A 24,098-nucleotide genomic window follows, 5' to 3' on the forward strand; every position below is an offset into this window, starting at 1 on the left:
ACCAGGCAATTGTAACTAAAGGTAAGTAATGGACAGGCTCTATGTCCCTTTTAAGATTTTTGTTTTCATTACAAGAGATTTCACAAGCAATGTGCGGGTTGAACCCTGCCAATGGTGCTACACTGCGAGTTAGGGATGTACTGACTGATCCTTGCATGATCAAAACAGTGGAAATATTACTTTCAGCACACAAAAAGTTGTTTTTCTATTACATCGATGAAACAATAAGTATTATACAAACACAGACCCCCAGTAAGTAAAAAGTTAGGTTTTCTCCCAAAGTTTCAGGTGATTAACAAGTGATAAAAAAATCAAAGAGCATCTTTTGCTCTGCTAAAGATTTTAGAACGAAACAACATTTTTTTCTTTTTATTTCTGTACTATCTTTTCATTTGTATTCTTTTACATACCCCCTTTTTAAGTTGTAACAGATATATTTTCTGTCATATTTATAATGTAATTATCATCAGCTGATGATATTGAGATGTTAGTATTCATAATTCATCCATCTTTAATGAAAGACGTCTCTGTGTGCACATGTATGTGTGCCTGTAGTTATGCACATTTGTACATTGTGGGAAAATAGCATACAGCGATGTGGAGGTGCATTCCCTGACCTTTCCACTCAGAATTTATCAACATAAAAAGCTGCACTGCCCTCCTGGGTCTACTAAGGGCCGTGCCCTGTGTCAACATGCCTAATAGCTCTATCTGACATGAACCTGCAGCGAATCTGGGAATAAACACCTCAAAATGTGGGTCATTCAGAGTGAGAAGTTGTGCCTACCCTATGTCAATGGATTCATCTTTTAAATCTCCTCATCAGCTGTCAGAAAGTGCCCACATTCAACTGGTTATTAGAAAGGTGTTTTATCTACACTGAGCTACACTATCTGCTGGTGCAGATATACTAATATTTCACAGAAAGCAATGCAGGAAGGCAACTTTCTGTATTATGTAAAAGGGAGAGACCAGAGAGGCCCCACATCTCCTAAGATATTGTGCACTTCTGCTCTCTCCTAGTGCTGGTGCACTGTGTATTGCCTTGCACCAACACAGGCATCCCTGCACCATGCTACAAGGGGGCCTTAATTACAGGGTGAAAGAAGTAACAAGGAGAAATGTATATATTTCTCCCCATTATGTCTCTACTGGGTAGGTGCACAATTTTTGTGCAAATCCAGATTTATACGTTTTTGTATATCTGGATTTGTGCAAAAATACATGGTGAATACACAGGGACATCCGTGCTCCACCCATGCAATCCCCACCTGATGCCACGTGATGTAAGGAGGTGGTATATGCTGCCTATTATTATTTTATGTTATTGAAATCGTGCAGAGCGACGTAAACTGACTTTCCGTGGCTTAGAAAATGCCAAAATAGATTTTCTTCATGCCCGCACCACAAAAGTGATGGAATCCCGACATAAAACGAAGTAAATATGGGCCTAACTGTTTAGCTGGTTCACTTGTGCATGTGAGGTTAACCACAAAGAGAAGGTAAGAAGAAAATGTATCCTCTCTTTTCCTTGCATCACGATTTAATTTCGAGCCTGTGAACAAGGCCAGCACATAAAGAAATAACCTGCTGGCATGTCAAAATGAATTTCTTTATTGTCAGGTCTTGATTTTTGTTATGCTTTCTACTAAGAAAAGTGGCAAACTTTCTCATCTAGTGCTTTTTTGAAGTAACTTTAAACTTGTTGGATTATTTGAGTCATCTATAATATTTAGCTTAAATGTCAAGCTATTGATTATGTGAAGTGCAGGCCCAGGGCATGACAAGTACTTTGGGAATTAAACTTTCAAATAATAGCACCTGCTGCAGTTGTGTTTGTGTACACAGCAGATTGATTTATGTTTTCAAGGAGTAAGAGAAAAAGATCTGGCCAAATAAAGAATGCCACAGAATGTAAGGCCGTGCTTTCCCTTCACAAAATAGTGACAGAAATAAGAATGCAACCAGTATAAGTCTATTAAAGGTTAAGGATTACAAACACAGCTAGAACATGAGCAAGATTTTCTATAGCCTGAAAGAAACAACACTAGAAAAGTCAGTCACAAACACACAAACGTATGTTAAGACATAAACGCAAGCTCACAGTCCAAGTACTTTTTTTATGCCTCCCAGGAGCACACAAAATCCTTTCTGGTGGATGTAAATGCATTTACTACTGAGCATTTCTCAGACGTACTCTAGGTAAGGGCTTATCCTCTTCCAAGATGGAATGGGGAATGGATTACCTAAAGATTTGTCGTAGTGTAAGGAAAAAGCTTTCACAATGGAGAAAAATGTATTCCCAACAATAGGCAGAATATACCTTTCCCTTTTTGTACAGTAGGTTCTATTCCCTAAGTGGAGCTCTCTGTTATCTAAAGTCTACATAGTCAGAATATACCTTTCCGGACATGTCAGATGACATTCCCAATTTGAAACCTGGAATCCTACTCCCGGCATACTATTGGAAATGTTTGTGGGTTAAAAAACAAATGCTAAATGTATTTTTGCTGAACAGGGTCTGCCTTATTGTGAGAAGTGGATTATTCTTTGGGAGGCATGGTATTCTACCACAAATAATAATGTCACTATTCCTGCTAGGTCTAGGAAAGGTTTCTATAATTAAAACATGAGCTCAATTGCGGCACAGAGAGGTAAGGCTTATTTTAAGAAAATGTTTGTAAACACAGCATAATTAAAATCTCACTCCGATTTATAAAAATACAGGACATAATAACACCAAAATGACAGAAATCCAAAAAGGGAAACTAGATACATGCATTTTTAAGTTGTTAAATAAACATAGGACCAGATTTACAAGAAAATGGCGCATCAGTACTGATGCACCAGTTTGCTTGGGTCGCCCCTGCCCCGCCTAGTGACACTATGGGGTCATTCCGACCCTGGCGGTCCAAGACCGCCAGGGCCAGGGACCACGGAAGCACCGCCAACAGGCTGGCGGTGCTTCCCAGCCCATTCTGACCGCGGTGGTAAAGCCGCGGTCAGAAAAGGGGATCTGGCGGTTTCCCGCCGGATTTCCCCTGCATGGGCTGAATCTCCATGGAGATTCCGACCCCCTTCCCGCCATCCTGTTTCTGGCGTTTTTTACCGCCAGGAACAGGATGGCGGGAACGGGTGTCGTGGGGCCCCTTGGGGCCCCTGCACTGCCCATGCCACTGGCATGGGCAGTGCAGGGGCCCCCTAACAGGGCCCCATAAGGATTTTCACTGTCTGCTTAGCAGACAGTGAAAATCGCGACGGGTGCAACTACACCCGTCGCACCCCTGCAACTCCGCCGTCTCCATTCGGAGCCGGCTTCCTTGTTGCAGGGCCTTTCCCGCTGGGCCGGCGGGCGCTCTTTTGGCGGTCGCCCGCCGGCCCAGCGGGAAAGCCAGAATGGCATCCGCGGTCTTCTGACCGCGGAGCGGCCATTTGGCGGTTCCCGACAGGCGCGCAGCTCCCGTCGCCCGCCAGGGTCAGAATGACCCTCTATGTGTGTGCTGTATTAATAATACGGCAGTTGTTAGGCCAATAGCGGCAGAATTGTATACGCTATTTAGGTGCTTTGCTCCACTTGCATCAACAATTTGTACGCGGGTGGAGCAAAGTGCGAGGAGGCCCATAGATTAATATTGGTGCATCATTTTAACACCTGCTCTGAGCAGGCATTAAACATGATGCCAAAAGTGGTGCAGTGACATCTTGTAGATCTCACTGCACCATTTTTGTGGGCCTCCTAATGCTGGAACACCCCCCCTTGTATATATTATGCCTGACACAGGCATAATGTTGTGCAAGAGGTCGCAAAGTGGCGCAATGCATGCATTGCGCCACTTTATAAATATGGCACAGTGAAAATTGCCTCCTTGAGCCAAATTACCATAAAAAATGATGCTATTGTGGCACAAGGAGGTGCTAAGGCCTTGTAAATCTGGCCCAAGTGCCAAAAAGCATTACAAGCCAACCCTAGTCATTTTGTTGCACTATACCGGTACCTTGGCAAAAATGAAGGCTGACTGAGATGGAGCACGGATTTGATCCAGAGACAGGTTCATCTGGTTGAACATTTTACCTTCTAACTCAGTCTCTGACATGGAAGTCATAACTCTTCATCTGGTCAAGGCAGCAGTCTGTGGCTGTGGTTGAGATGGGTTCCATGAGGCCGGATTGTCGCCAACAAAGTCCTGTTGAAATCATTGACTTTTGGTAGAAAATTTCAGAGCAGCAGAAATTCAAAATTCATGCACAAGGGAGATCCCTTGCCCGGTTGATACTTTTGGCACCATAGCCGGGTGAAAATTAGTCACTTTTCTGGAGCTCAGATTCATTCAGTGGTCCAAGGCTGAAAGCTAAAGCTGAACAGGGATCCACAAGGTTGAATACCTTCTCAGCTATGTCCCACTGAAACATTTGCTGCTGCATAAAAGCTCCATGTGGGAGGGACCTAAATCTTTGGCCCAGTGGCAATGCACTTTTGTTGGATCAACTTGCCAGGTTTGTCGCAACTTCTTTCGGTTCTCTAGGCAGAAAGTGCTGTAAAAGCAAAATTATTTTAGTACTATGTCTTAGGGTTAATCAGGAGGAGAAGTGCACACTGACACATCCAAAGGTTTTAGGCGATCAGGTCAGCACTTGTGGGTGAGGTCTTACTCCAACAGTAGTCATCAGCAGGATGGAGGGCAAATCAAGTAGCAACTTGTCAGATGGCATCTTCAAGGAAAGTGTGCTTCTGGCTGCTTCTATGTATCTTTAGTTTAGCAGCAGGTCAGCCAATTGACATTTGGGTCCATATTTATACTTTTTTAGTGCTGCATTTGCGTCATTTTTTGACACAAAATCGGCACAAACGTACAAACTACAAATGTATTTTGTACGTTTGCGCTGCCTTTGCGTAAAAAAATGACACAAATGTGGCGCTAAAAAAGTATAAATATGGGCCTAGGAGTATACTTCTTAGTCTTGGGTACAAGTGGGAGCAGGCTCTGCCCTTTCAGATCTCATCACAGATCACTAAAGTAGGGGAAGTACTTCTTCTTTCTTCCATGGGTCAGTAATGTTCTGAAGACCTAAGGGTGCCTCATTTATGTTTGGTGATAGCCTGAGGGTAGGGCTAAATCAGGCCCTTCCATAACCAATAAGAATAACTTCTACTTTTGTAGCAGTTCCTTTGTGCCCTAGTGTAAACAATCCTACAGGGCCCTCTCTAAGTAAATTGAACATGGTAGATCCTTTCCTCTCTCGTGCTGAGCTCCTGTGCCAACCATAGAGGTGTGTCCAGGGAAATGAGAAAACTCTGCCCTTTGGTCACTCAAAACTGGTTCTTAATGCAGATCTTCTCCCACTGGGATTGGTTCCTGGCTGCCTAGAAGGACAATAGGGGGCACAGGCTCAGGTATGAGCTACATATGCCTGTGACAGAGCAAGTCTCTTTGAAGATAATTAATTTCCTGGGCACTGTCCAAACGGTCATCCTGTCAGAAGAACAGGATGCTTCTCCATACCCAGGCCTTTTGCCTCAGCTCTGGGAGCCACTTCACACCTAATCAAGCAGACATTTAACTACCGGGTGACAGTTTGAAGCTCACGCAAATGGGCTTCTAGAGTCTTCATGCAGGCTAAATATAACTTTTTAAAAGTACCTTTTGTAAAACGTTTGTTACAAATTTGACTTTACTAATGGATGGGATTTGTAATAAATATTTGTTCAAGTCCAAGAGTGAACTTTTTATCTGATTTCTAGGTAAAGAAAGTGTTATTAACTTTAATAAAGTATCCCAGTGGTTTCCTATAGAAAATCTAATCATGCTGCAGTGAAAATGGCTTTTAGGACATTCCCACTGTAAGGGCATGTCTAAGGCTAATCTTTTACATGCTCTCCTTTTAAGTATCATGCACCCTGCCTTATGGGCTTTTGAGGCCTAATTAAGAGTGACATTAATATTTAAAAGGAGATTTTAGACCTGTCAAAAAAGGTGTTATCTTGACACGCTGAATGTGCAGTTTAAATCTGCAAAGCAAGGTTTCTGATGGCAGGCCCAGAGACATGTTTTACATTGTCTCTTTAGTGGTGGAACAATGTGTGGTGCAGTCCATTTGTGACATTGAACTTCCAGGCACTGAGTATACCTTGTACAATAGACTATGGAGGTATAGGTATATTAAATATGCCAATTAAGTTTATACCAATTCTACATGTTATAAGGGTCAGAGCACAGGCACTAAGCAGTAAACAGCAATGTCCCAGTGTGCAGAGTCCAAAAACTAGCAGAAAAATCTAGCAAAAAGTGGGGGTGACCATGCACAAATGGGCATTTTCCTATACTTATTCTCACCAAAAATGGCAAGCAATATGTAACAAAAAGAAATAACAGATTAAATCATATACACCTTCTTGTAAAGCTTCTTTCAAAAGAGAATATGTTATTATAGACATATGTCCAAATGCATTAAGATGATAGTTTACCGTATAATTTAAACGTTTTTTCTAACATACTATAATCTAGGAATTGTTGACAGCATGATTGTCTTGTCCAATTAGTTTGTTGTCTTAACTTTCACTCTGTTCAAAGTCAGTTAATTACCTCTCTCATATTGATCATTATTGCATGATCTGGTCTGTCTCCCTTTAGAGTCTCAAATGAGGAAATAAATGAGAGTAACTTACTGATAACCCCTCCCTGATCACCATAGCTACTGAGTTTTCTGACTAACATGCATTGCAAAGTCAGTAGTTTATTTTTCATGAGTTGTGACAACCGTCACACACACTTTTGAACCCAACAACTCTTCCCAGGGGTAAGTCTTTACATTGTCCCATACAAATAAAAGAGATCTAAAGATACTTTTAAGAATAATTTGGTTTGCCTCTGAAGATGCTCTATTGCCAAGTAGTTATGGTGGTTTAGCTGTAGAAAATGCATATCTTCAGCCCCTCTTTCATTCAGTTTCCAGATAGGACTTATGATATGCTGTATTTTGGGGGACCAATTCTGAATCTTTCTCAAGTAGCCTTGTCTGTATAACAGGTGTTCTTGTACTATTTTTCATATGATAGATTCTGGGATTCAATTTAGAAGATCAAATTGAGATAGTATCCCTTTAATTAAACATATAAATGAATGAAAGTGCAATTTGCTGTCAAGCACAAAATCCAAGTCTTCTCCATTTGACAACTGTGTTGATTTCAAGTTTGAGAAAGGATGAGACTATTTTTTTTTTTAATAGTGTTATGAGAATCAGATTAGAGCATTGCCAAGTGCTATATATGGCCTCAAGATATACTTGAATTATATGCCATTAGGTTCCTCAGGTGATGGTAAAGTGTACAACAAAGTGAATGATGCACATGGAAAATGGCAGTTAAAGTACCAGTCAAGGTAATACACCGTTTTGGATAGTAGGACATTACAAAGGAGTAAAAGAGTGAATCATAAACAATAAATATACACTGGGAATGGATACAAACAAAAATAAGGAAGGGAAAGAGGGGTGGTAATTGTAAGGAGAGATACAAGTTGATAGCTGTAGCTCAATGCCTTTAGGTGGGGTTAGTAAAATTGTTTATGGTGCGCTAGACAGAAGCCCTAACTTTTTAGGGGTGGGAGGTTTAGTTAGAGCATTTAAATTTTTTTGGGGGGAGGCTCCTTGCCACATCTGTTTGAGCTATGGGTTCCAATGCATCAGTATTTCAAATGTTTTATTATTTTTTTGTCATAGAAAATGGTGCCAAGCAGGTTTTTGATTGTTTTTGTTCATGTCATCATTTTTCGTGTATGTTCATTGTGTTTCATTCCTAATTTAAGGCTTTCAAAACAATTGTAACATTTGTGTTCTTTGTTTCTTCTTCATAGGTAGTGGCACAGCCTTGAAGATTTGGTAGCAAGATATAACAAAAGTAATCATTATCGCTTCCTCAGTTCAAAAGAGGCACATGAGTTACAAAACAAAGATTTAGAATATGTCAATAATATGTTTATATTGATTTAGCTGGGATATCTGGTAGTCTGTGTTGATCTGTTGAAGTGTTTGTGTTTCAACTTTAAAGGTATTTTGAGGTCATCAGACAAATTAATCCAAAATTGGTCCTAGCAGTGGCAAATTCAAGCCATAAAAACAATGATATCTTACATATTAATAGGAATTGCATGTTTGTTTGGTCCAATTTTCAGAAAGAATATACACATTTAGGAAAGCCATGGCAGTGACTGGTGACTGAAGTATTCTAGTTAGATGTGTATAGTGATTTGGAAATGTGGTCACTGCACATTTCTAAATGGCAGGGTCTCTTCAGAGGGTGAGGTACGGTACACATTTTTATCAACTTCAAAGTGGAGATTTCCACTCCTTCTATAACATACCTTAAATTGGAGAATATAGATAACACTGGATTTATGTAGTGACTATATGGTTGTTTAGGGCATGATCTGTGTTCATTTGCAAGGCATACAGTGGACTACAGTATTTAAGAAGCACAACTCTTGCAACTAACGACGTTCCTTGATGCAAAGTAAGAAAGACCTTAGCATTGTCTTACCTCATACTGGCTACACCCAAAGAGACAATAGTTTTGTAAAAACTATTTAAAACACAATAATTATGTTAGAGGATATTTTTGGCAAAAATATACTAACAGACCCTTGACTGACAAATCATGCCTACTACAGGGCATAAATCTTAGAAATACATGCAGTAACTAAGAGGTTGAGTGTTGTGCTTTCTGAGGCGTGTATTGATTAAATCTTTCCAATAGATAAAAGAGGCTATCTTTTTTGCATGGCTTTGTGCACATGAAACATAATTCAGTCTCAATGGAAGCCAGTGAAATGACTATCCAGCTGGAGAAAAACTAACCTAGTGGCCTATACATGCACATGATTCTTCATTCTAAAGCTGAAAGAGTCACTACAGAGTAATCCAATTTTGAGAGTGAAAGTACCATTATAGACAATGGCTGTGGATCCACATTCACACATCAACACTACACACATGTGCATGCAGTGACACTTGGGCTTTCTTTATGAAATACCAAATGTAAGACATTGGGTTACTGGTTGAGGAGGGTGAAACCCTACTCAACTAGGAAGCACAGTCCTTGTTAGGGTGAGACACAAGCAAACCTCAAACTAGTCTGTGCTCAACCCTATGGTGGCTTGGCATGGAGCAGTCAGGTTTAACTTAGAGGCAATGAGTAATTATGTAGCACTTCAAACAGTATTAAAGTGAAAACAGAACCCAAGAAAAAATCCCACATCAATTTTACAACATAGATAACTTTTAATAAATAAAACAATACCAAACACACCAAAATCCAATCAGTATAACCAGAGATTTTTTGGTGTTAAGATTTCATTAATAAATGGCTCAAAATGGTGCAAAACACCAATTACGGATAATTGGTCATGCCAGACTAGGACAAAGTCACAAGTTCAGAACTATCACTTTGGAGAGTAGGCCAGTTCCCTGCTACAGGGACCAGGATAGGCCTGCCGAACAAAAGTTCCTTAAGTCCTGGTTGTGAAGTATTGCAAGCTCGAGCAAAGAGGATCCCCTCTACGAGGGCTTGCTATGCAAAGTCTGGCATCAAAGATGCATTGGTTCTAAAGAGCTGCAAGGCTTCAATGTGAAACCCTGCATCATCTTTGAGGCTGCCATTGACAAGGGATTTGTGATGCAGGGCCTGTGTCTGCAATTCTGATACAGACTGTGAAGTTGATAACCCCTCACAGAAGGGTGAAGCAACAGTTCTCCTTGAGATTGCACTGCAGAACAGAGGAGATGCATTGTTGCTGCTGGATCCACAGATGAGCTGGCAGTGTACCTTAAGCCCACTTACAATGGTCCAGGACAGGGGTGGCACCATTTGGCAGGGTAGTACTCAGAGCTGGCAGAATGGAGGTGCCTGGTTCAAGCTTGTTGGAGACTTCTTTCCCTATGGCTGTAGTCAGGAGGGCAGGCAACTTGCATTAGGAGTCCCCTTCAAGTCCTGGATTGAGCAGGTGCAGGTCCAGTCCTTCTCACCCAGGCAAGAGGGTAGCAGGCAGCAGGTCAGCAGAGCAGCAGTTCCTTCGGGGCAACAGTCCCGGAGAGAAGGAGTCCTCTCAGCAGCACAGCAGTCCTTCTTCCTGGCAGAGTATCTACAGGCCAAGAAGTGCACTAAAGAGTTAGTGTCTGAGTAAAATATTTATACCTAGGCATTCCTTTGAAGTAGGAGAAGTTTCTAGAGGTTTCCCTTTGAAGTCCCATCTACCTTTCCTGTCCTGGCTCCAGACGAACTAGAGGGGGTATGTAACCATGAGTGTGGATGTATGACATAGCCCATTCAAGTGTAAGCAAAGCTGTATTTTTCTCCAACCTCCCATCCTGCCAGTGATGGCCCATCCGGTCATACCTAAACTCTCCATTGTATGTGGCTGTTGAAGAGGAATACACAAATCCTAACTTTCAGCTACACCCAGTTATGGGACCCAAAGACAGGCTGCAGCCACTAAATTGCTGAGGCAGGAAAATGTCAACTTTCTAAAAGTATTCTTAATGAAATAGGGGATCTTATTAATGATAATTGTATGATCAATACAAAATAAATAAATTTGCATTAATAATATTACAGTGGAGAGACAGACGAGGACGTTGGCTACACACACTCATTCAAAACAAATCAATACCATAATTATTCTTTCAAACAAAATAGTATATTTTGGTGCAATTTTTTAGACTGCCCACTCATAGCATTTAATTTACAGGCTCTGGGCACAGGTAGTGCCACTTTCCTAGGAACTTAAATATGCCAATTGCGTATAAGCCAGTCCTGCATGTTTTAACGAGAGAGCACAAGCACTTTAGCTCTGGGTAGCAGTGGAAAATGTGTGTGAATTCCTAAAGCCAGCATAAATGAAGCTAGCAAACAGGATGGTTGAAGGCAAAAAGCTAGGGGGAAAACCACTCTAAAGATGCCAGGTCTAACAAGTGCCCTCCCCAGCTAAAAGTGGGTAGAGCTACCCAATACCTTGGGAGTCCTCTTCACTAGGGCACAAAAACCTGGTAAGACCATTGCACTGGAGTAGTCTGTTCTAGGGCAGTATTCCACCACAAAGTCCTTTCCCTTTAGGGAGATGCACCACCTCAACAGTTTGGGATTCTCACACCTCATCTGCATTAGTCAACTGATGGGTCTGTGGTCTGTCTAAACCTGTAAGTGAGAACAAACAAGTATAGACTCAGCCTCTTCGCTGCCCAGACCGCTACAAAAGCTTCCCTTTCTATTGGACTCCACCTCTGTTCCCTGGGAAGTAACCTCCTAGTGATGAAGGCTACAGGGTGATCCATGCCTCCTTGCTGTGAGACCACGACCTCTAAGCAATGCTCTTAGGTATCAGTCTGCAGAATGAATTCCTGGGAGAAATCAGGGCCCTTGAGCAAGGGTGCTAAGCACATGTCTTTCTTCAAGTAGTCAAAAGAGTTCTGGGATGCTTCCATTCAGCTCACCTTTCTGGGTTGCTTCTTAGAACTTAGCTCTGTCAAGGCAGCAACAATGGTGCCATACCCACTGAACCTTACCTTATGTAGCACTTACTGGCCTTGATAGTCAGGTTTGCCCTCTGCAGAGCCCAAAGCACTCCTCAGAGGTCGATCAAATGGTCCTCCCAACTGGACCTGAAGACCGTAATGTCATCTAGATAGGGGACATTGAAGTTCTTCAACCAAGCCAGGACCTGGTTGACCAACCTCTAGAAGGGTGCAGGGATGTTTCTCAACCCGCAGCGGAATTCCCCAGAACTGGAAGCATCCTGGGCTGGATAACATGGACCTCTCTTTGGTCCTCTTGGTCAAGGCATCTGCCCGTATCCAGATGATGTCATACATGCTGTGGAACTTAAGATGTATGAGCTAGTCAGCTGGGGGGTTAGGGTGCACATCAGTCTTGGTAATGGCTTTGAGCCCCGATAATACACACAGAACCTAACTTCTGGGATGGTACCTTGAAGAGTAACCTTGGGGACCAACTGTACTTGGCTGGAGAAAAAACTGCTTGAGGTCTCAATCACCACTAACTCTAGCATTTTTTAGACTTCCTCCTTAATGGTGGCTCCCCCCTTGCCAGATAAACTGTAGATTTTACTCTTCACAGGAATACTGTCCTCAGTATCATTATCATGGGAGCAGCATGCAATGAGTCCTGGGGAAAGGACAAATTTAGAGGCAAACTGCCCCAGCAACTGGCAGCAGTCCCTCTGTTGCTCCAGCGTCAGGGTAGGGGAGAGGCTGACACCCTCCACTGACCCATCAAGCTCCTTGGAAGAAAGGATGTTGGGAAGAGGTTCACTTTCCTCCTCCACTCCAGCATCCTTGACAAGGAGCAAGGTTAGCTTGTACCTCTCAAAGTGGGGTTTGAGGCAACTGATGTGCAAAACTGTGAAAGGGTTCCTGGGATCAACTAGATAGGTTATCTCACTATGGTGCTACTTCACCTCACAGGGCCCAGACCAGCAGTCTTGTATGGCCCTGTGCTCAACAGGCTCCATTACCCATACTTTTTGGACAGTCTGAAACTCCATCAGAGTGAAATTCTGGACATTTGATGACCTCCTGTTATAGTTCTCTTTGGCTTTGTTCCAGAACTGTTTCATCTAGGTATGGAGTGCCAGCATGTAGCTGACCACAACTTGGAAGGTCTTCCTGGGAGCTTGTTCCTAACGCTCCTTCACCAGACTGAGAGATCCTCACACAGAGTGCCTGTACAGAAGCTCTTCGAGGCTGAGCCCAACTTCCTTCTGTGGTACTTCCCTGTATGCACACAACAGACATTACAAGAGGATGTCCCACTTCTGCCTCAAGGGCTTTGATAGGCTCATGAACATGTCTTTTAGGGTATTGTTGAACCTTTCAATGAGCCCATTATTGTGGGCATGGTATGGTGTGGAGAATTTATAGGTTACCCCACACTCCATCCACATGGACTTCATGTAGGCAGACATGAATTTGGCACTTTGGTCAGTTACTACCTCCTTGGGGAACCCCATATGAGTAAAGATACCAATCAGTCCTCTGGCAACTGTGGGTGCAGTCACAGTCCTCTGAGATATATCTCTGGGTACCGGGTGTTATGGTCCACTAAGACCAGGATAAACCTACTACTTTGTCAAAAGATAGAAAGCTGACCACTAGAACTTACTTTCGATGGTTGCTAAGGCAAACACTAATGGTCTAGCTCAAAGAAGGTGGTGTTATTCAAGAAACTAGTTCTTAGACCTTTCAGCCTTAGGGTAGTCTTCCCTCAGACGTTTTGCTTCACCTCCTCCATTTTTGCTGCACATAGTTTTGTTGGCCTCAGAACTCTGTACACCTCCGTACTGCTAACAAGTGCTAAAGTGCTTGTGCCCACTCCCCTAAAGCATGGTTACACTGGCTTACACCCAATTGGCATACCTAATTCACTTATAAGTCCCTTGTAGAGTGGCATACCATATACCCAGGGCCCGTAAATTAAAGCTACTAGTGGACCTGCAGAACTTAATGTGCCACACACTTAAGTAGTACCTTAAAATTGTTTCCATTCTGCCATTCCAGCCTCAATCCAGTCTTAAACTGCCAAGTTGACATGCTATCAAAACCATCTGGCCAATCCTTCATTTTATTACACATATATGCCATACCAAAGGTAGGCCATAGGGCAGGGTGCTGTGTAATTAAAGGTTTGGGCAGACTTTTAAGTTGTACATGTCCTGGTGGCGAAACATTACCAAATTTGTTTTTCACTACCATGAGGCCTAACTTTTCCATAGGATAAATTTGGAAATGTCTTATTGCATTTGATAAGCTGTAATTTCCAATTGGGAGCTGGGGGCATGTCATATTTGGTGTTGTTACAATTGTAATGATAAACACTATTTAATGGTAAAGTTGGGTTTTTTATGACAATTTAAAAAATTAACTTTTGGAAAGTTGTCATTCTTCTGCTCCTTGCCCTTTTGTGCCTAAAGCCTGGTCTGGGTTACATCACTGGTTGTAACTGAAAGTTAGACTTTTTTACTTCTTCCCAGAGATTCACAGAATAGAGAAATTAGGTGTGTCTGAATGCGCCATCTGCTGGAAGGAGGGGGGGGGGGGCTGAGCATAACCCCACTTGCAACTGAATAGCTTCTGCTCTGCCTTCACACAAAGGGCCTAACAACCCCATATTGTTACTGCAGCAAACTTGGTGCCAGAGCAGGGGAGGAAGCAATTCCATGCACTTCAAAGCCACTGTATAGAAGCTTTTCCCACCTTCCACAACCAGGGCACCCAGGTATAGAAGTAGGATCGTAGACACCAACTCTTCATTACACATCTGGACCTATGGATACTCTGCCAGGAAGAAGGACTGCTGTGCTGCTGGTTGTACTGCCACTCTGTCTGACTGCTTCTCTGAAGGACTGGTGGCCTGCTGGATTGCTGTCCATTTGTTCTGATGCTTTTGCCACCTTCTGTTTGGGGAAACTAACTGGATATTCAACTTTCACAGGATCTCCAGAGAGTCTCACAAGGGCTAGTTTGCTGACTACTGTTGATAGGCACAGGGTCACAAAAGGCTTCCTCCATCTTATACTCATACCTGGAGCCAGCAAGTGCTGCTCCTACAGTACCTAGACACTTGGAAGTGTAGTTTAAGGTGCCAAAATCCAAAAGTGGGGACTCAAAAAATGTTTGACTAAAAAGTGATCTGAGAACGAGGAGAAGAGCTTGGCCAGTGTGCTCTCTTATCTGCCCGAGGTGCATTTATTTTCCAGCAGACCTTCACCAAAAGGGTATTCAGTCTCAGGGAACTGTCCTCAGCTACAGCCCTGTGCCGCGTCCTTCTGGAGATTTTGGACTTCGATTTAAGAGACTAAGTCCAAATGTAGAAATCTTTACCCTGGCTTGGACCATCAGATGATGACGTTCCCTTCTTGGACACCTCCTGCAGCCTTTCTTTACCTTCTCAGAACATTTTTCTCAAGATTTTTTTTAAGGCTGAAGGTAAGCTCCTACTATGCCCAATTCACTTCTTGCATCTGAACCACGGGCCGTCACGGTCAGTCATAGTTTTTCAACTTTGACCCGGTTTCACAAGACTAGATGTCTGCATTTAACACTTTGATCTCTTAGGTGCTAGTAAAATTTATTTTGGTATTTATGAATTCCATTTTACGATTCAGTAACATGTTACTGGATTGCAATTTGGAATTGTGCGGACATACTGATTCGGTGGTAGGAAGGAACGTGTCAAGAGCATCCTTTCCTAACACCGAATCGCAGCGGTATGTTGGAATGTTTTGTGACCCAAATGTGGTCACAAAACGTTCACTTTTTACCACCTTCGTCAAGTAGGTGGTAACCCATTCACAAACTGGAAGGTGTCCCCAAAGGACCCCTTCCCCTTTGTGAATGCATGCGAAAACATTTGTGAAGAGCAGCCAGTGGCAACTGCTGCTTAGAGCTGCATTTAAAAAAAAGATTGCTTTATTTAAAAGCATTTTTACAGAACAACAAGGACCCCTAAGGGATCATTTATAAACAGGAATAATTCCAACATTCATATTAGCATATGCAGCACTTAGGAGAACATCTTTCATTATTTCAACAAAATATATACCTTCTTCATATATACACACATTATATACAATCCCCCATCATGATAAAAAAAGAAAGAAAAAGGAGAAACCAAAGTGTTAATGGAATAGGTGCTCGTGATTCAGAAAAGAAAAAGAAAGAGAAGAGAATAATGAATCTCCCATGAACCACAATCCAAGAAATACTTAAACAGAAACTATGTAAGCCTGTCGGTTATTCCTTCTACTATATTGAACCACAATCTTATTTTAAACAGGACTAAATCCACAATTGCATCCTCCAGCAAAATAAACCAAATTCATGCTAAAGCAACATTGTTGACGTTTCGACCCCCTTTCGCTCTTGGGCCAACACCCGGCTCCAACACGGGTCTTCATCATGACTACACAACAGGGGACATCTACATTGCCTCATATCACATCAAAATCTACATATCCACTTTTTCCGCACAGTCCACCAATCCCAACTCTATACGCTTGATTCTCCAAAATAAACTTCTTTGTTTGAAAACACAGACAAACTCTTCCATCAGTTCCTCCTTCAAGAAAGTTGGAGAGAGTTATTCTTGAGGTTTGGTGAAGAAAACTGGCATAAGAAAGGCAAGGAAATTAAATTGGAAGGAGGAACTGATGGAAGAGTTAGTTTACCCTCTGAGGCCAGTAAGATTTATTTAAAAGCATTAACAAGACATGGTGGTCTGCTGAGCCCAGCAGGCCACTATCCCTGTAATTTTAGCATTTCCTAATGGGTTGCAAATTGCTACCTATCTCATGAATAATACTGAGGTAGGTTGATTTGCGAGCTATTAGGAAACGCTAAATGAACCATTTAAATAGCGATTACCTAATTGCGATTCACAGATAATTGCAATTAAGTAATCACTATTTAATTGTTTAACCCTCTGCCGAAATTGAGCATATGAAACTAGTAAGGTAGGAAACTCAAAGAATCACCTTGAAGGGCATACATCTACTTCTGTATCCATCTAGCAAATCAGACCAGTACAGGAACTCCAACCAGCCGGCAGGGCCATGGAACTCGAAGTGTGGATTGGGACATTTCTTCCAGACTACTGAGAGTGGTGATTGGCCTGTGTTCAGTGCCTTTGTGTAAGCAGGCTAAAGGGCTTTAGAAAGAGTAAAGTGATGGGCCCAAAATGCAAGAGGAACCAAACATGCAGAAGAGGGCAAGGATAACCAGGTAGTCACCGACAAAATGACCTATAACTGTGGATTGATACCAGAGAACACCACACCAGTCTCTTTTTGGGATAGATTCCAATTCAAAAGCCTGAAAAGTCAAGCTGGGACAGGTTTTCTCTTCCCAGAGTGGGTCACTGGAAAAACAAACTTTTTTTACTCCAAGGATGTGCTGTAGGGGTTGGTGCATACAAAGGGAGGTGCTCTGGCTGGAATCCTTATTAACCACAATAAGACAGGTCCGAGGAAAGAAGTTGGAAAATGATTGCTTTTGTATGTTTGTTTGTGAGTAGTATACCCCCTCTAATGTTTACAACTTGTTCACAATTATTAACAGGTGGCCCCAAATGACATGTTTAATTAAGTTGGTTGAGATCACCTCTCCACGCATATGCTTTCTAATCTGTGTGATCATTGTTGGGATCTTATCATCATGATATTTGCAAACATTTCCATTCATTACTAATAATAAATGGAAAGAGATTCCATTTAATTTAATTCCCTGGATTTAATTGACATGGGAGGACACTAGATTGCAAATCTAAGTGCAGCTATTACACAAGAAGACTGTTTAAATTTGCTGGTGTACTTGGATATCACTAGCTATAAAGTGCGGTGGGTACCCTTGGATAAGGGGCCATTCAGATTGGGCCAAGAAGTAAAAATACAACAGATGCTCAGGGACAGGGAAAATAAATGTGAGTTGGATTGTTGGATCATTCAGATGGCAGTTTTATCCTTACATTTATATAGAAAAAAGGAATCGTGGAGAACGGACAGAACTCATTATGAAAAAAAATAATGTATTATATCATGAACTTCCAGGTACCATACCGAAATACTGAATCAGTTTAGTATGTTTATGGAAGTTTCAGAAGGCTTGTGTGCGATTTGGTCATACTTGAGAGAGGGGCGCACAACTGCACTGAATGTGCATTGGAGGCTGTGTGCTAATGGGAAGTTGTCTTTATCAAAACAGCTTTTTCGTGAGTGTTTGGAACTTGCAATATCAGAAGTAATACCTTTGAAATCGGAAAAAGTTGAGTGGTGATTACTAAACATGGATTGCATGAATCTCAATGAAATTATATAAAACTCAAAACACGGGGAAAATATATAATATACATTTGATTTCAATATGCATTTTCAGAATATTTATAGTAATCATTAATTTCATAACAATGATATCTGTGTCAGAAATGTACTTCAGTCGATATTTTCATATGTCAATCTTTTTGCGAATGTGTTTAGAAATTAAGGGCCAGATGTAGCAAAGTGTTTGCGCCTCGCAAACGGCGAAAATCGCCGTTTGCGAGGCGCAAAAGCCACTTTGCTATTCAGAAATGCATTTTGCGAGTCAGCTCCGACTCGCAAAATGCATTTCCGACTCGCAAATAGGAAGGGGTGTTCCCTTCCTATTTGCGACTCGCAGTGGGATGCAATTCCATTTGCGACCTCGTATGCGGTCGCAAATGGACTCGCAGTTACCATCCACTTCAAGTGGATGGTAACCCACTCGCAAATTGGAAGGGGTCCCCATGGGACCCCTTCCACTTTGTGAATGGACCCAAAAATATTTTTTCAGGGCAGGGAGTGGTCCAAGGGACCACTCCATGCCCTGAAAAAATACCGAAACTAAAGGTTTCGTTTTTTTTTTTAAAGTGCAGCTCGTTTTCCTTTAAGGAAAACGGGCTACACTTAAAAAAAAAAAACTGCTTTATTTAAAGCAGTCACGAACACGGAGGTCTGCTGACTACAGCAGGCCTCCATGTTTGCGAGTGCCTATACTCGCAATGGGGCCGCAATTTGCGACCCACCTCATGAATATTGATGAGGTGGGTCATTGCGACCCCATTGCAAGTCGCAGTCGGTGTCTGAGACACCGTACTGCATAGCAAATTGCGGCTTGCAATTTGCGAGTCGGATGGACTCGCAAATTGCAAGTCGCAATTTTGCATTTTGCTACATATGGCCCTAAGTCTTCCAAACACATTTATGTGTTTCTAGCCTGGGTTCAATCCATGTATCAATGCAATGTCACAAGAAAGGATGTCAAGTTGCCTACTTACCGGGGCTATTGAGCAGCCGTGACCTTCTGCAGTGGTAGGCCACTTCCTGCTCACAGTACTCCTCACTGTTTATCATAGCCTCCAGCTGCTGCATGCTACTGCCATAGCTGAATGTATAGGAATACGGCCGCACAGCACTGGACCCTTGAACTCTGATGAGCTCTGTGTTATTGTGTCCTATCACAGTCCAGGTTTTATCTTCTGGAAAGCAAAATTGAAAGTGATATCAAAGGAAATGCAATAACAACCATGGAGGCATAAATACAGAAATATCAAGAGCCATGTGCCAAAGACATCTCCACGCAGAAAGGAACTTCCACATAATGTCACTTCGGAAATGATTTCATCTGAATGGGGAAGGGGCTACAGTGCTTCAAAGACGATGGGGGGGGGGAAGGGCTCTATGCATTGATGGTAGGATTTTCATCTGTTCTCACTTCATGACACACAGGCCTAACAAGAACCATTCCTCGTTGTGCAGTGCTGCGCACTCAGAAGTCGGAGAAAGGTGTGTGTCACCCATCTATCATTTAGGCATTGCACTATAATCTAAAAGCACTCATGATTTAACTGAAAATATAGTTACCATTGGGATGAGAAGGTACAATAGCCACAAGAAAGCCACATTTCCAATATTCCCCTCAAGCCCCTCAGACATTTCACCTGCTGAAGCTTGGTCCCTCAGTTTAGATGGGTGCGAGCTTCAGGTTTTCAACAACCATGTTGGCATATGCTGTTGAAATACATTATAGGAGAAGAAGTGCATGAGGGATGTTTAACCCCTTCGCTGCCAGGCCTTTTCCCCCTCCTGTGCCAGGCCTTTTTTTGGCTATTTGGGGCAGTTTGCGCTTAGGCCCTCATAACTTTTTGTCCACATAAGCTAGCCAAGCCAAATTTGCGTCCTTTTTTTCCAACATCCTAGGGATTTTAAAGGTACCCAGACTTTGTGGGTTCCCCTGAAGGAGGCCAAGAAATTAGCCAAAATACAGTGAAAATTTCGTTTTTTTCAAAAAAATGGGAAAAAGTGGCTGCATAAGAAGGCTTGTGGTTCTTGTCCCTGAAAATGGCATCAACAAAGGGTTTGCGGTGCTAAAATCACCAGCTTCCCAACTTTCAGGAACAGGCAGACTTGAATCAGAAAACCCAATTTTTCAACACAAATTTGGCATTTTACTGGGACATACCAACATTTTAACAATTTTTTGTGCTTTCAGCCTCCTTCCAGTCAGTGACAGAAATGGGCGTGAAACCAATGCTGGATGCCAGAAACCTAAACATTTCTGAAAAGTAGACAAAAATCTGAATTCAGCAAGGGGTCATTTGTGTAGATCCTACAAGGGTTTCCTACAGAAAATAACAACTGAAAAAGAAAAATATTGAAATTGAGGTGAAAAAAACAGCAATTTTTCTCTACGTTTTACTCTGTAACTTTTTCCTGCAATGTCAGATTTTCGAAAGCAATATACCGTTACGTCTGCTGGACTCCTCTGGTTGCGGGGATAGATAGGGCTTGTAGGTTCATCAATAACCCAAGGTACCCAGAGCCAATAAATGAGCTGCACCCTGCAGTGCGTTTTCATTCTATACCGGGTAAACAGCAATTCATTTGCTGAAATATAAAGAGTCAAAAATAGCTATCAAGAAAACCTTTGTATTTCCAAAATGGGCACAAGATAAGGTGTTGAGGAGCAGTGGTTATTTGCACATCTCTGAATTCCGGGGTGACCATACTAGAATGTGAATTACAGGGCATTTCTCAAATAGATGTCTTTTTTACACACTCTCTTATATTTGGAAGGAAAAACTGTAGAGAAAGACAAGGGGCTATAACACTTGTTTTGCTAATCTATGTTCCCCCAAGTCTCCCGATAAAAATGATACCTCACTTGTGTGGGTAGGCCTACCGCCCGCGACAGTAAACGCCCCAAAACGCAACGTGGACACATCACATTTTTTTAAAGAAAACAGAGGTGTTTTTTGCAAAGTGCCTACCTGTAGATTTTGGCCTCTAGCTCAGCCGGCACCTAGGGAAACCTACCAAACCTGTGCATTTGTGAAAACTAGAGACCTAGGGGAATCCAAGATGGGGTGACTTGTAGGGCTCTGACCAGGTTCTGTTACCCAGAATCCTTTGCAAACCTCAAAATTTGGCTAAAAAAACACATTTTCCTCACATTTTGGTGACAGAAAGTTCTGGAATCAGAGAGGAGTCACAAATTTCCTTCCACCCAGCGTTCCCCCAAGTCTCCCGATAAAAATGATACCTCACTTGTGTGGGTAGGCCTAGCGCCCGCAACAGGAAATGCCCCAAAACGCAACGTGGACACATCACATTTTTTTAAAGAAAACAGAGGTGTTTTTTGCAAAGTGCCTACCTGTAGATTTTGCCCTCTAGCTCAGCCAACACCTAGGGAAACCTACCAAACCTATGCATTTTTGAAAACTAGAGACCTAGGGGAATCCAAGATGGGGTGATTTGTGGGGCTCTGACCAGGTTTTGTTACCCAGAATCCTTTGCAAACCTCAAAATTTGGCTAAAAAACAAATTTTCCTCAAATTTTGGTGACAGAAAGTTCTGGAATCAGAGAGGAGACACAAATTTCCTTCCACCCAGCGTTCCCCCAAGTCTCCAGATAAAAATGATACCTCACTTGTGTGGGTAGGACTAGCGCCCACGAAAGGAAATGGCCCAAAACACAACGTGGACACATCACATTTTTTCATAGAAAACAGAGCCTACCTGTGGATTTTGGCCTGTAGCTCAGCCGGCACCTGGGGAAACCTAGCAAACCAGCGCATTTTTGAAAACTAGAAACCCAGGGGAATCCAAGATGGGGTGACTTGTGGGGCTCTGACCAGGTTCTGTTACCCAGAATCCTTTGCAAACATCAAAATGTGGTCAAAAAAACACTTTTTCCTCTCATTTTGGTGACAGAAAGTTCTGGAATCTGAGAGGAGCCACAAATTTCCTTCCACCCAGCGTTCCCCTAAGTCTCTCAATAAAAATGGTACCTCACTTCTGTGGGTAGGCCTAGCGCCCACAAAAGGAAATGGCCCAAAACACAACGTGGACAGAGGCCTAAAATCGGCCAATCTGCCCCCAAGGGGGCAGAAATGGTCTAAATACAATTTGCCCCCCAGGGGAGCGACCCTTGCCTAATGGGTCGCTCCCCATCTCTAAAAAAACAAACAAACCAAAAAAAAACACAAAAAAAAATTTGCCTTGGCGCCTAGAGGTTGGGGGCAGAAATGGCCTAAAATAAAATAAACCCCCACCCACCACCGGGAGCCACCCTTGCCTACGGGGTCACTCCCCCTGCGTGACATTGGCGCCAAAAATAAAATCCTGAGCGCCTAGTGGTTTCTGCCCCCCTTGGGAGCAGATCGGCCTAATCAAAATAGTCTGATCTTCCCCCCGAGGGGGGAAGAAAGGGCCTAAAATAATTCCCCCCCCCAGGGGAGCGACCCTTGCCTAAGGGGTCGCTCCCCTTGCATGAAATTCACGAAAACAAAAAAAACTCAGTGGTGTCTAGTGGTTTCTGCCCCCCTTGGGGGCAGATTGGCCTCATCAGAATAGGCCAATCTGCCCCCAAGAGGGGCAGAAATGGCCTAAATATAATTTGCCCCCTAGGGGAGCGACCCTTGCCTAAGGGGTTGCTCCCCACCTAAAAAAAACAAAAAACAAAAAACAAAACAAATAGAAAAAAAGAAAAAAATGATCCCTGGTGCCTTAGAGGTTTCTGCCCCCGGGGGGGCAGAAAAGGCCTTCCTAAAAAATGCCCCCCATTGGAAGCGACCCTTGCCCAAGGGGTCGCTCCATTATGTCTATTTCAATTAAAAAAAAAAAAAATCCCTAGTGTCTAGTGGGCGTTTCAAAAGCCGGATTGCAAGCAATCCGGCTTTTGAAACGCTTGGTGAGACTTCAAAGGGAAGGAAATACATTTCCTTCCCTTTGAAGCCTCTCCGGGCCTCCCCCACGTGATTGAAAGAGAAATGGTGAGCATTTCTCTTTCAATCGCGCTGGAAGCTCTGGGGACACCCTTTGACACATCAGCGCGCGCTCGCGCGCTGACGTCACAGGGGGGGTGGGGGGGTCAGGGTAGAAGGGGAAGGGCCTCCCCTTCCATCCCTGCCTTGGGGGGGTGGGTGGGGTGCACGGGGGCGCGCTAGCGCTCCCCCAAGTTCCTGTGACTTGGACGAGGTGACCTTGTCCAAGGCACACGGGAACTGTAGCCTTGGACGAGGTCACCTCGTCCAAGGCACAGAACAGGTTAAGGGGTGATGAAAAGAGAGTGGAGTGCAGATTGCAAGGGGCACCTACAACACCATGGGGCATATTTAAGAACCCCTAGTACCTCCTTGCACCACATTAGTGTATTTTTTTTTTTACACAAATATGGCCAAACGAGGCAAAAATCCCCATGCCATATTTACAAAGTGGCGCAATGCATGCACCCTTTGCGCTACATTATACCTGCGCTAGGCATAATGTATGCAAAGGGGGCATTCCCCTGTTAGGGGGGCTGAAAAAATGTCACAAAGAAATCAAAGAGATTTTTTTGCATAATGTTTTATTGCACTTATAACACCTGCTCAGAGCATTCGTTAAAAGGAGGCATACCATTGAGTACAATGGGCCTCAATGGGTGTTGCAGGATTAGCGTCAACATTCTGGATGCTAATCCTGCAAAGCTCCAGACTAGCGTAATAAATTATGACGCTAGCCTCCTAACTACCACCATGGTGCACCATATTTCAAATACAGCGCACACATGGTGGTATTGGGGGGACGCTAAGGGGCGCAAGAAAAGGGGTGCTGCACTGTGTAGGAAAGTCAAGTTTGGTGTCTGAGGAATTGTCATTTAAAACCTTTAATGGTAAATTTAGATTTTAATTTACAGTTCGAAAAATGCCACTTTCAGAAAGTTTACATTTTCCTATCCTAACCATTTGGTGACTACAGCCAGCTCCTGTGTCACATGACTATATGTATTTGGCAGGTGGTGTTTGTGAATTCCTCCAAGGCAGCTTCACAAAGAGGGTCTGGGTGTTGGCAGGATGGGCCATCTTTGACTTGATAGTGGGGTACAGCTGTCACCTACTCCACTTGCACTTCAAAGGCACTGGCTCAGCTCACAGACCAAGGCCTTCACACTAGCCTCTTGCATCCCCGGACACACTAAGACCAGGGCGGGGAGCCAAGAAATTCCAGAAGCTTCTGTAGGGAGAAATTCCAGAAGCATCT

At 43.0% G+C, this 24,098-nt stretch overlaps 1 protein-coding gene across 1 annotated transcript in view; it reads right to left on the reverse strand.

Annotated features, from left to right (window-relative positions):
* LOC138285079 (contactin-associated protein-like 5) overlaps positions 1 to 24,098 on the reverse strand; it is a 2,160,239-nt gene that overhangs the window by 713,905 nt on the left and 1,422,236 nt on the right. The window contains exon 13 of the mRNA XM_069224597.1: positions 18,854 to 19,054. Coding sequence (XP_069080698.1) covers positions 18,854 to 19,054 — 201 coding nt within the window. The remainder of the gene's footprint in view (positions 1 to 18,853; positions 19,055 to 24,098) is intronic.

Source organism: Pleurodeles waltl, chromosome 3_1 (assembly GCF_031143425.1).
Source record: "Pleurodeles waltl isolate 20211129_DDA chromosome 3_1, aPleWal1.hap1.20221129, whole genome shotgun sequence".
NCBI lineage: Eukaryota > Metazoa > Chordata > Amphibia > Caudata > Salamandridae > Pleurodeles > Pleurodeles waltl.